At 37.2% G+C, this 14,019-nt stretch overlaps 1 protein-coding gene across 3 annotated transcripts in view; it reads left to right on the top strand.

Annotated features, from left to right (window-relative positions):
- LOC111155001 (armadillo repeat containing 8) overlaps positions 1 to 14,019 on the top strand; it is a 111,732-nt gene that overhangs the window by 22,833 nt on the left and 74,880 nt on the right. For all 3 annotated transcript variants that reach the window (XR_002641115.1, XM_022514992.1, XM_022514993.1), the window contains exon 2: positions 8,076 to 8,152. Coding sequence is in view for 2 of the 3 variants with exons in the window: in XM_022514992.1 (XP_022370700.1) it covers positions 8,076 to 8,152 (77 nt within the window). In the remaining variant the exon portion in view is untranslated. The remainder of the gene's footprint in view (positions 1 to 8,075; positions 8,153 to 14,019) is intronic.

The following is a 14,019-nucleotide window of genomic DNA, read 5'->3' on the forward strand; positions in this document are numbered from 1 at the left end:
CTTAGCTGCTTAAAACATGTTTATTATCTCACAGTTTCTGTAGGTCGGGAATTCAGGTGTGGCTTAGCTGGTACCTCTGCCCCAAAGTTTCTTGAGAGGTTGTTGTCAGGGTGTTAACAGGAGCCATGTTTTGTTTTTTTGTTTTTGTTCTTATTTCTGTGGGGTTTTTTTGTTTGTTTTTTGTTTTTTAAGATTTATTTGAGAGAGGGAGACCATGAATGGAGGGGAGGGCAGAGGGAGAGGGAGAGAGAGAGAACCTTCAGGCGGACCATCCTAGGACCCCAGGGTCATGACCTAAGCCAAAATCCAGTGTAGGCCGCTTAACCAACTGAGCCACCCACGTACATCTAGCCCGAGCCATGTTTTATTTGAAAGGTCAGTTGAGGGAGACTCTATTTCCAAGTTCACTTACATGATCATTGGCAGGATTTAGTTCCATGTGGGCTGTTGGACTAAGGGCTTCAGTTCCTTGCTGGCTCTTGGCCGGAGGCCTTCCACAGTTCCATTCTGCATGAGCCTCTCCATAGCACAGCATGGCAGCTGGCTTTCACACACACATAGCAAACTGAAGTGACATCCTGTTACCTCCACTGCATTCTGTCATTAGAATCAAGTACCAGGAGGTAGGTATCACTGGGGGCCATTTAGAAGTTGCCTAACCATAATAAAAGAGAAAGTGCTTCCATTAATACTTCTCTATAATGGAATGTAACCCATTACCTGTTTCTGTTTTTGTTTTCCTGCCAGAAGAAATTTGCTTCAGGATTCTCTTTTTAGAGTGATCAGTACCTGTTTGTATACACAGTGGATTCAGCTCTTCTTAGAATTAACTCTAATTCACCAGTTTGGTATCTAGAAACTTTTTGTGAAAGGGATCCATATATGTTTTCATCTAATATAATTTCAGGGGGTGCTAGGAAGTGTAAACATCACAGATTTTTAATATACACATTTGTGGTGGTTTTATTACAGCTTTGAATGTATAAAATGAGTTCAGACCCAGGTTTTAAGGGCTTGCTAGGTCATTTGTTTGAAGCCTTGTACCAAAAGGCAGAGGTCACAGTCTGACCTTCGCTAGCTTTGCTCTCCTTTATGGGCACAGACTATACCTTGAGCTTTAGCTGGCTGCTTGGCACATTTAGTAAGTTGGAAGGATGGAAGAATCACCATGTGTATAGTTAATGGAAGCTACAGAAAGCAATTTAAAAGGGCATTGGTGTTTTTTTGTTGTTGTTTTAAGTAGGCTCCATGACTAGTGCAGAGCCCGATATGGAGCTTGAACTCACCATCCTGAGATGAAGATCTGAGCTCAGATCAAGAGTTGGACACTTAACCGACTGAACCACCAGGTGCCGCATAAAAGGGCATAGGTGTTTTGAAGTGAAGGTGAAGCCACATCTTGAAAGGACAGAGCATCAGAAACCCTCCTAACCTTTTTGTCTCTATAAGCAGGTTGGAAGGAGGAATCCCAGTGCTTCTCATATTTCTGGAGTAAATGAGAAGTGCCCAGATCAAACTGTTCCTCCCTACATTGTTGTTGGCAAGAATGAAGAGCCCTGAAGTTCTTTCCACCCCTACCTTCCCCACACACTCCAACTCTTTCCCTTGAGGTCGTCAGGATTAAGCTCTTTGTATCTGTTTACATTAACTACCACAAGAAGCTCAGGGCTCTAGGGTCATTCCTCATGTGCATTTAACGGTCTTTCTGCTTTTCTGTCCAGATCCCTTGCCTTTTTCCTGCCTCTTTTCTGAACATTTCCTTCATCTTTTTTGTTCAGACTGAACTGGGATTTTTCCCTGATGGAACTTTTTCCCAGCTCTTTTGTGAACTTCTTAGCTGGCTCTTTTTCATTCTATCTCATAACCCTTCTGTCCCTAGAGATGGAGATAAAGACTTGCTTGTCATTGCTTTTTTCAGACACCTTTCTTTCCCTTTTCTCTAAACACTCCTGCTCTATATTTTATCAGACTCTATCTTGTTGTGCATCTACAGACCCGCTGGTTCATTCTTCCTCATTTCTTTGAGATTTTAGCTGCTAGCTTATGGTCACTTTTTCTAGCACTACTTGCATGATAATTTATGGACATTTCATTGCCTGTGTAGACAATTTTTCTTTTTTAAAAGATTTTATTTATTTACTTGTCAGAGAGAAAGAGAGCACACACAAGCAGGGGGAGTGGCAGGCAGAGGGAAAGGGAAAAGCAGACTCCTCACTGAGCAGGGAGCTGGATGACGCGGGGCTTGATTCCAGGACCCTGGGATCATGACCTGAGTCAAAGGTAGATGTTTAACCGACTGAGCCACCCAGGCACCCTGATAATTTTTCTTAAACTATAGCCTTCCCTGATGATCATATTCTCCATCCTGCCTTGAGTTACTTGTTCCCATGGTCATTTCCTAGACCTTGGCCTTACCAATAACTAAAGTTCCTCCATAATCTCAAATTCAAATATCCTGCCCACCACCTTCTGTCCTTCCAAGCCACTGCTTCTACTGCCCAATAGCAACAATCCTTCTGCAGTCCATCTGTTATCTGCAGTCTATTAATCCTACCATTTTTTTACTGGCCTTTAATAGCTCCATCATTAAATTACAACTGCATATACGCTCAACTGAGCTGACCCCTTCCCCCAGCTTTGTCATCCTTATGTGATGAAATTCCGAATCTGGTTAAATCAAACTCTCTTTTTCATGCCTACTTTTACAGTTTAATGTTGATGAGGAAAAACACAGCCATGCTGACTGGTCATACTTTAAATTCATAACAGTAAACTTCAAGAAGGCTAGTGCTGTCTGGCAGTCCTGGTACATTTTCTTGGCCCATTCAGTGTTGTTGTCTTTCTCCTTTCTTCAAACCACCCACCTCTCCACCCATCCTCACCATTTTTTACTCTGTAAAAATAGGAGTAACCACAGACAGTATCCACAAGTGCTTACTGCCATATCCATCTACTTAATTCTCTGGTTATTGTACTTTCCATGTTCTGCTTGCCCAATAAGTTCCATTCCCTCTCAGTTATTCATGAACATTGTTCCAAAAGTTCCCCCCTACCCCAATGCAGCATGTTTCTTCTCTGTTAAAAAAATTTCCATCAATAAGTAAGTATGCTCTAATTTATTGCATCTTTTAAAAAATGCTCTCCTGACTCCACTTCTCCCTCCAATTTTAGTGTATGTGCTACGGAAGCGAGCACTCCACTTCTCCCTCTAGGTACTACTCTGTTCCTTCATTCTCCTTTCCAAAATGAAATTCCTTGCAAGAGTTGTCTAACTTTCTCTAATTCCTCTTTTCCCGTTCTCTCTGCGATCCTCTTCAAGCAGGCATTGGCTTCACCACTCTGCCCATACTGTTGTTGTCAAGGCTGCTGATGACCTCCGTATTTCTGTATCAGGCTCTAGTCATCATCTTATGCTATACTTTATTAATATTTGGCATATTTGATTACTTTCTCCTTGAAACAGTCTATCATTTGGCTTCTTGTTATTCTGCTTAATCCAAGTGTTCTAGTGTTCAGTCTTTTGGCCTGCTTTATCCATGGTAAAGGGAACTCCCTTAGTGAACTCATCCCATTCACATGCTGACAATTTCCTGATTTGTATATCTAACCCACAACTGTCTCCTAAACTACAGATTCATGTATCCAACTGCCAATTTGACATTCTTACTTGGATGGCTAATAAAATTCTCAAACCTAACATGTTCAAAACTGCATTTTTTATCTTCTCACTCAAACCTGTATCATTCAGAGTCTTCCTCATCTCATTAACTGACAACTCAAATCTTTCTAGATACTCAGGCAAAAACTTAAGTGTTATCCTTGGCTCCTCTCTTTTTTCACACCCCACATCTATTGTGACAGCATATCCAGTTTGACAGTCATTTCAACTTCCAGCATTTATCTGGAATCAATGAATTGTATTACCTTCAAAGCTCTTGTCCTAGTCCAGACTACCATCATTTCTCTGAAATGACCACATTTCTGATCCTGAAACAGCCTCCTACCTAGTCTCTCTGCTTTTGTCCTCTAGCCCCTCCACATGTTTGTCTGTTCTAAGGTTGTAACCAGAGTGATCCTTTTAAAACAAGTCAGTTCATGTCTCTCTTTTCCCAAAACTGTAATGGCTTCCCAACTCGAACCATAAAAAGCAAAATCCTTACAGTGACTAACAGGGTTCTATGCCAGCCCTGTCCAGTGGAAAAATAATACAAGCTATACATGTAATTTTAAATTTTCTAGCAGTCATGCTGTGAACGTAAAAAGAAAACATGAAATTAATCTTAATGTATCTAATTTAAACCAATGTATTGAAATGTTATTTCTACAGTAATCAATATAAGAATTATTAATTGGGGGCGCCTGGGTGGCTCAGTGGGTTAAAGCCGCTGCCTTCGGCTCGGGTCATGATCCCAGGGTCCTGGGATCGAGCCCCGCATCGGGCTCTCTGCTCAGCAGAGAGCCTGCTTCCTCCTCTCTCTCTGCCTGCCTCTCTGCCTACTTGTGATCTCTGTCTGTCAAATAAATAAATAAAAAAATTTAAAAAAAAAAAAAGAATTATTAATTAAATTATTTTATTTTTTATAATAAGTCTTCAAAATCTGGTGTGTATTTTATACAGCTTGGATGTCAAATTTTGATTGGAAATACTTGTTTGGCATTTAGGTTTCATAAAATTTACAATTGATCAAGCAGATTTACATACCCAAGTAATTCTAAACATTCTTATAAGGTTTCCTAACAACTAATCCAATATTAGTTTTTCTAAATTTAAAATATTAAAGTTAAAAAATTTTAAAATTCAATTCTTATCCACATTTCAAATGCCCACATGAGGCCAGTGGCTATCATATTAGACAATATAGCTCTTTAGCATCTGGCCCTTCTCTGATCTTATCTTCTGTAGCTTTCTCCTTCATTCATTCTGCACCAACTATAATGGCCCCTGTCTTTGATCACAGCAGACACTTCCCATTTCAGAGCCTTTGCATTTGGTGTTCTCTTCGTCTAAAAAGCTTTGTCCCCAGGTGGCTGCATGACTTCCTCCATCTTTTTCAGGTCTTTGCTCAAATGTCACCATCTTAGAGAAGCTTTCCCTGACCAGTTTAATATCTATACCATTTGCCTTCCGTCTCATATTCTTACATTTCCAGGTTGCCTTTTAAAAAAAGAGAGATGAGGGCTGAGAGGGGACGTGATCTACAAAGGGAAGCAGTAAAATACGAGAATTGTCCCATACAGACAAAGAATGATTTATGTTAGGCAAAAGTGTAGAGTAAAATTGAATAAGTGACTATATCCCCTAAGCTTGCTGCTACCTAGGCAGCTCACAGGATTGTTTTATGTGTGTGTATGTACATGACTTGATCCTCTTACAGATTGTAAACTCCTTAAATGCAAAGTTCTGCCATAATATCATTTTGTATATTCTTTGGCACCTAACTTAGAACTTTGACCAAAAGATAATCTGTACTCCACTTATGAGCCACCTATTGGTTAGCCTTTTGTGTTATATATTCTTGGTGGCCTCTGCCCTTCCCTTCTTTCTCAATGCTAGCAACTGGTATATATTTGCTGATGGTATATGTATGTTGGCTTCACATGGGCTATGGGCTTTGGCTGTGATTGGGACATTCACTTTTCCTTGTCCAGTCTTGTGCACTCTTATTTGTTTTCCAAAACTAACTCCTCTAAGGAGTTCAAAACAGAAGTATGTATACTTCTGTTTTGTATTCTAGTAGGAAACATAAACATGTAAACATAATTACAATAGCAAATGAATTCTTGAGGACAGGGACCATGCCTTACTCATTTAAAAATCTTTAATGTCTTCCACACTGCCTTGCATATAGTAGGTACTCAGTGCTTGTAAAATTGAATGAACCAGATACAGAGCAGTAAAGAGAGTTGCTGTTAATGGGCAAAACTTAGGTTGTTTAAGATACAGGTCTCAAACCCAAGTGTCTTTTGGCAAGAGATGCAGAGCTGTGAGAGAGTGTGTGAAGAGGAACAGTAAAATCCAAGATCAGTCCCTAGGTAGAAGGGTCTAAGGTACTCAGAAGAATGTACTATGTGTACACTTCCATGTATTCAAATGGAGTGATGAAACTCATCTGTTTGTTATCACAGGAATACTGTTTTCAGTTTTACTCTGGATTTTGCTCTTGATATATTATTTCTTGATGGATTGTACAGTTGTTTGCATCCCTACTTAAACTTTGATAATCTGGCATCAAGGTAAAGATGCATCCCTCATTTGTTAACTAAGGGATTGGGTTAAAATACTTTTTTTCTTAAATTATGAAACTTTTTAAAAAAGATTTTATTTATTTATTTGAGAGAGAGAGAGAGTGAGAGAGCATGTACAAGCAGGCAAAGGGGTAGAAGGAAAGGGAGAAGCAGACTCCCTGCTGATCAGGGAGCCTGGCACTGGCCTCAATTCTAGAACGCTAGGATCATGACCTGAGTCAAAGACTGAGCTCAACAGACTGAGCCACCCAGGTGCCCTAGGGATTGGGACAAATACTTATTAAGAATCCTTCTAACTCTGTGGTTCCGTTATTTTGAGTAAACCAAATCCTGTTATCAGGTACTTTAATGGTATCCTGTTGGACACAAGTATTTCGATCAGTTTTGCTTGTTTGCTGCCCCTGTTTGTTTTTTTATAAATGGAGTGCATACTAAAAGTAGGTATTTGGGTTGCCTCTGAGGATATTTTGGTAGCAAGCTCATAATAGAAAAAGGTATTTTGATTTTGAATTAATTCTATTATCAGAAAATTAGAGTTTATGTACTTTTTCTCCAGAGATACTTTTGGTGACTCAGAAGTTTAAGCTGGCACTGTGTCTTGTGAGTTAACTGTTTCTGATCAGGGGTTCTGGGTAAAATGGAACAGTATTTCTTCCTCTCGATGCTAATTCATTGCAGATGGGTGGAAGTACATGAGATACTTCAGCAGGCATCAGAAAGAAACAGAAGGGACGAAAATTCTTTTTCTCTGGTTCTTGAACATTTGTTCTTTGTTTTAAAAAATGCGGTGCCTTGCTGATTTAGTTGGTAGAGCATGTGACTTGGCTTCAGGGTTATGAGTTTGAGCCCCACTTTAGGGGTAGAGATCACTTACTAAAAGAAAATCTTTTTTTAAAAAAGCAATGAAAATTAAATATAAAAGATATTACCCCCAAATAAGTATTATAAAAAATAACATAATAGAGGAAACTCCACAATACAAATAAAAGGAGGTGTTTCCCTTTGCTTTTTGAAAGTTCTAACTCTCCCCCATCTATGTGGCCTCAGCCACTTCAGACTAGACAGCTCTATTGGACTTGATAAATCTCTCTCTCTCTCTTTTTTTAAAGATTTATTTATTTGAGGGGGGAGAGGAGGAGTCTCAAGCAGACTCCTTCCTGAGCATGGAGTGCGGTGCACTCAGTCCCAGGACTTTGAGATCATGACCTGAGCCGAAATCAAGAATCAGACACTTAACCTGGACACCCCTAAATCCCTCTAATTCTTAATTGCTTTTCCCTCACAGAAAGTGTGACCACTCATTTTTATGTTTACATATGTCTGCTTCCTATCAGTGTAGCTTCTCTCCATCAGTCTGAAAGTCTTCCTTTTGCATGTGGACTACCCCTCTTAGACTTTTTATGAAGTCCTTCCCCTTTTTTCCTTGCTGAGAGCCAGATTCTCTCTCCCTTTAGTGGGTACTAAGCAGAAGCAACATACCTATCTATTGTTCATATGAAGGTGACATCCAACAGTTGATTAAGAAACTTACCCTGCTTCTTAACACTTATACCCAGTTCTTCTGTTGGCAAAGCTTGCAAGGCTCACCACAAAGATCCCACTGTCTAGTTATGGTTTTAGTGAGAACAAGCTATTTTCTTTCTTCCCATCTTATTATTTATCTTGTCACAAGCTTCTCTCAGAATGATTTAATACAGTAAGTATTTTGTAGACATTCTAATGCATCTGCCTTAAATTAGATTAAATAGCTACTTGATGTTGTGGGTGATGCTGTGAATTTGTGATTTGCGTGGCTTCAGATGTCATAATTTTTCCCCCCCACTTTCTAGGAAGTAACAGCTAGCAGTCGCCACTATGTTGACAGGCTATTTGACCCTGATCCCCAGAAAGTTCTTCAAGGTGTCATGTAAGTAGTATGTATTTAAGAGTCTATCAAAAGTCTTTTTTTGTTTTGTTTTGTTTTTTTTAGTCTTGTTTGTTTTTGTGTTTGAATTTGCCAAATATTATAATTCTGAAAATGCAGGATTAAAATTTTTTTCTTCTGTTTTAGAAAGATCCTGACATTCATGACTTTAATATTGTACTCTGTAATATTAATCAGAGTTGTCTGATACTTATTCACTGACATGGTTCACTTTTTTGTAGAACACTTGTTTTACCATTTTAAAACATGTTTTTGGAGAACGCTTTTGTGACTTTTATATCCAACAAAAGCAAGGGAATAAAATTGACTATCTTTTATAATTTGAAAGGGATGGGAGAATAGTATGTCAGTAGGGTTTTTTGTTTTGTTTTTGGCTAACTCACTGACTATAAGGCTTAAATCTCCTACTGATTGTTTTAAATCTCAGAATTTAGAAAGTAGTTATTAGAAGTTTAAATTCTTGAAAACTTGAATACCCATTTTTTTCTGCAAAATTCCATGGTGTTTAATGAGAGAAACGTTTTTAAGCAAGATATCTGAGGTGATAATACCTTTAAAAACTTAAGTCAGATAAGTGTGGTAAGATTGCAGGTGATTGAAAGATGAATTCTCTATCCTAAGAGCAGATTATCATGCTCTTGACATATGACTTCTACAGGAGAAGGTCTAGCCTACGACTCTCCTCTTCGGGTTGGCAAACATAGAGCACCCACAGGCTCGAACTGTGTCCAGGTGAAGGAGGAAACAAAAAAGGGTCAGGATGTTTGGTATAGCATTGGCACACATGAGTCCTTTTATTCTTCTCATACCCTGTTAGTGTCATCAGCCAAATAGTACTTTCCAGTTTAACTTTTGTTCAGGCGAGGATGCTTTATTTATAGAAGTATCTACAGATTCTAATTCTTACTCAAACCACTCCCCCAGCACCCCCCCCAAAACACATTGTATAGGACATGTCTTGGGGATGTGGATTTTGTAGGGTGGAGGCAAGATAAAAGTGAGTAAGGCTGCTTGACTATTCAAATTGAGCTGGAAAAGAAAGTGAGGAGCTGGATGTAGACCCGCCTGGCATACTTGATGCCTTACTTCACATTTTCTCAGTACAGAAACAGATTATAGTTCTTGTTTTCTCATTATGTTGACTTTGCCTTTGTCCCCTTCACTAGGAGACTTTGTGATGATTTAATCAGCCCCTTTGTAGACTAGTTTGATTATTACCAGAAAAAGTGATATTAAATTCATCGTTAAATAGATCAGCTTGGGTTGTACCTACACATAGAGATTAGGCTGTGGGGATAGTTTTAATTAACACTTCTCCTTAGACAGACACCCCCCACACACACCCAGACAGTTTTGTATGTTAGTAATCCTTGATATCATTTAGGATTGTTCAATAAGTAGTTTAGCTCAATAAGTAGCTTAGTTTAGACCCATTAAGTGTTCCATGAATGATAGAGATGATGTTGTGTCTTTATTTTTATTATGATTGCTAGAGTGGTTTAGGAGAGAAGCTAATTTTATCAAGATTTCTGTGTGAAAGTCTTTTTTCTTGTATCAGAAATGAGTAGCTGATTCAGGTGTTACTTGTCACTTTGTGAAATTTCTCATTTCCCAAAGAAAGTTGATAAATAAGGCATAAAAAACAGCAGAAAGAGTGTATTATAACAAACCAGCTAAGGTGAAGTTGGATGCCTTTAGCACCTCTATAAAAAGTATCAAGTCTAGGACACTAAACTGTTAGCTGAGACAGATTAGCAAGATTTTTGTGTAGGGGTGGTGGAATACAAAGAGTATGGGCTTCGGAGTTGGACAACAATAGGTTGAATTATTGGTTTTGACATTTCCTGCTGGAGGCCTTTCCTAGCTGTGTGCTGGGGCAAGTTACTTAATATCTGTGAGCCTCAGCTTCATCATTTCTAACGGGAAAGTAATATGCCCATCTTGCCAGGTTGTAAGAATTAAGTCAGAAATATAAAATTCAGTGCCTGGTATGTTGATAGCCACAAATTGGTACTGAATTGCTTAATCATTATTGATCCTAGTTTAAAACAACTTCAAAAATGAGATGATTCTTTTCAAAGAGAAAGAAAAACAAAAAATATCAAATGGAAACAATTTAAACTGATGGAGATGAGGGAAAGGGGCCAGAATTCTTGATTCAGATGAGAATCCAAGTGGTAACATATAAATATGATTGCTACTTAAAATAGTAAAATCTGTTTAAAGTTGGAAAGGTACAGATCACCCCAAATCTTTTTACTTTATATCAGAATAGAGCTAGCCTTATATTGATATGTATAGTTTGATTTGATAAAGTGCCCTTTTCCCCAGAGAGAAAAATTTATTCTTTCTGACTTATTATTTTCCTAAACATTGTCACTGTCTGAAAATTAATTGTACATAGTCAAGATAATAAAAAATGAACTATATTTTTAACATTTCATTCTCAGGTAACCTTGTCTAGTACTAGAATACTACAGTATTGATAGTGGAAAGGAGGAACCAAAATGAGGTTTAGGATAAGAGAGTTGACCAGTTTTTCCTCTTTTATACACGTTACACAGACACCATTGAGTCCTACAAAGACCATTACTAGACCAAAATAGGTAGGTAGAAGCGAAGTAGCCACAGAGTATAAACAACCAAAGGCACCCTACTAACTTTGAGGGAGAAGATAGAAGTTGAAATAATCAGCTTTGAGTCCAGAATATCCAATTGGAAAGACATTTAAAAATTGACAACTAGCTTTAGCTATGAAACAACAGAACTTTATCATTTTTCTAACTATAATCTTGATTTTGCTTAATAATGATTGCGAACATACAAAACATACCAGCAGGAAAAACAAAATTGAAGAAATTAAAGGCAAGTAAGGACTTCTCATCATGATCTGTAATCTACTCAGCGTGGTAGAGCCATAGCCCTACCCATACATATAGGGAGCTTCTTTGTAGCTAACCCATGTCATAAAGGACCATTTTACGTAAATGAATGTGCCCTTACTGAAAAATACTGTTAAGCAACAGAAGTGCTTAATTTTAATTGTTGAAGAATGAGGAGTTCTTTAGAAATAACTGTTTTGTTAGTACATTATTTGGTATAAATTTAAATGATCCTATTGTATCAAAGGTTTGAATACAGAATTGGATCCTAAAAGAGCAAAGTTTCAAATTAAAAATCATTAGGTAGGAATAAGATAGGTCCATTGTGTAGGTTATAAATTATAGCCTTTGCAACTGAAACAGAGTAGCTATATCAAATAAACTACACTGCATTGCAATTCTGAGCTTCCTCTAGCATGGAGATCTGTATATTACCTTAGACAGTTACAGGATATTTTTTGGTGAAGTTACTAGTGTATTAGCTCAGTCCTGTTAAACCTTCTAGTTAAGAAGGTCCAAGTCCAAGCTGCTTAATACTGTGTTGTTTTGTTTTTAAACATATTTAATAAATTAAAGCACCTGATCTGGTTTTTACATTCGTGATTCTCCAGAAAAAGATCAGCAGATATCCCTATGTGGCTCTGTGTTGAAGGGCAAAAGATGATACAAGTTAATATGGCTGGCTTTGTAGTTTCCAAGTGGAATAGAACTAGGAAACTAGACTGGATCACTTGGTAAACTCAGCCAGGCTGTTGAGGGTACTTTAGAATTGTTGGGGGAATTTTCACCAAGTATCCACTTCTAAAAATTATTTTCTGAAGTATTTTAATGTACCGATGATGTAAGTTTATTTTGGTAGTAGAATATAGACAGATTCCATATTTCTTGCATGAACTAAAAATATGAGCTTTCATAAAATGAAAGCTTTGGGTTTTGAGAAATTTTAAATTAAAGGGTAATTTTTAGAATAATTCAAAAGAAATAATCCTATTGGTTACTTTTAAAAGTGTTACAGATAAACATAAATAAAGATGACCATATCCCAAATGAAATGAAGTAACTCTGAGTCTTGTTTAAACGTGTGTATTCTGAGACAATTCAGTCTGTTTAAAAAGGTGGCAAGTTTTTCCAAAAATTATTAGATCAGATTGACATAGTTTTTACGCACAGATAGATAAGCTGTTTGTATGTGGTATTAACTTCAAACATCAAGAACAGCTGTATATTTGTATGGATATGAGTGTGTGTATATCTATATCTATCTTGTCATATTTGTAGAACATTTAACTGTATGCTGCCATATTATAACATTTTTGATGTTCTTTGGAATGATTACATGTATTAAAAATATTAATATGCTCTAAAATATTTTGGTATTTATTTTAATGCAGTTCCTACATTGTACTCGTCATTTTTGGAAAATATAAGGTGATTTGTAATCACACATTGATAAAACAAAGATTTAAATAGAATTCTGATTTCTGAGCTTGTTAGTATTTATACAAAGTAGAACTGTATCTAACACTACGTACGTTCCAAAAATCTACACAACAGGGTAACTTGTTTATAAAAAAAACTAAATTACCATCAATTCTCAGTTCTTTTCAATTTATAGGTGTAGTAGGGCATAATACGTGCCTCAGTTGACTTGAAGTGGGAAGTTAAGTATAAATTTCTCAAATGCCTCCTGGATCAAAGCCTTATCTTAAAAATGGCTTCGGTTTGGATAATAGATAACCATTATCTAATTCTTTTACAGTTGGCAGTTCACATGTGGCAATGGTAACTTTAATTAGAGTATGAGCATATCTCACTCCCTAACCATGCTAGATAGCAGAAAGCTTATTTTACTTGGATGTTTGAATGTTACATTCTCCAAAAAGGCATACCTAATTTTAGAGCAGTGAGTATGTTTGTAATTTTCTAAGTCCAGATAATTTTGTAAGTTGTTTACCATGTTGCCTTATTCTAGCTACCCACAAATGTATATTTTCTCCTCATTTTATGGATGTCTTAGGACCAGTGAGTTTTCAGAAATAGGTTAAACTTTATACTCAGATTGTAGTTTTCAGTATCCAGGGTATTTTTTGGCTACTTCACATCAGTTAGACCAAGGATTGAATGTACAATATTCCAAACAGGAGCTTCCTCAGGTAAGTGAAAAGTAATACTGGTTCAAAATGATCTTTAGCTTGTGGTTCCAGCATTCCGTGATCTTAAAGATAATTTTCTGTTTTTAGATATTAAATTTTCATTTAAAAATTATGCTGTTTTGATTGACTGAAACTGTTTCTCTAGTAGGTCTAGATCCCAGTTCTTTAAAAAATTTTTCCTATTGTTTCACTTGTAAAGTGCAGTGTTTACTTTCTGTCTTGGTTTTAATTTTTCTTTTCTTTTTTTTTTAAGAGAGGGAGAGAAGTGGGTGGAGGGGCAAAGGGAAAGGGAGAGAGAGAATCTTAAGCAGACTTTATGCCCAGTGTGAAGCCTGACACAGGGCTTGCTTGATCCCACAACCCTGAGATCATGACCTGAGCTGAAATGAAGAGTCAGATGCATAAACAACTTAGCCCTCAGGTGCCTCAACTTTCTCTTTTGGTTTTGATCACCATCCTAATATGCTCATTTAGACATAAGTTATGGTAGCCACTGTACATGTTGGTTTAATATTTGAACTTCTTCCACACTGAAAATTAATCTCTTTTAGAGTAAAGAAAGGAAGTAGAAAGATTAGTCTCTGTGTAAAATAGATGCCAGTTGAGTCCATTTATTAGTGGACAAATAAATGAAAGTTTCTAGCTAGATTTTAGCTGAGAATGTTCTGTGGCAATTTCTCTTTTGTCACCTCTTAATATTGGCTGCTTTTCTCATCCTCAAAGAGCGGGATATCCCCAAGGCTTACTTTCTAAGCTTTTCTACCTGGTATTTTTATCCTACCTGAAAGATCATTCATTATGTCCAAAATCAATA

This window comes from Enhydra lutris, unplaced genomic scaffold, assembly GCF_002288905.1.
Source record: "Enhydra lutris kenyoni isolate GAN:26980312 unplaced genomic scaffold, ASM228890v2 scaffoldscaffold39, whole genome shotgun sequence".
Lineage (NCBI taxonomy): Eukaryota > Metazoa > Chordata > Mammalia > Carnivora > Mustelidae > Enhydra > Enhydra lutris.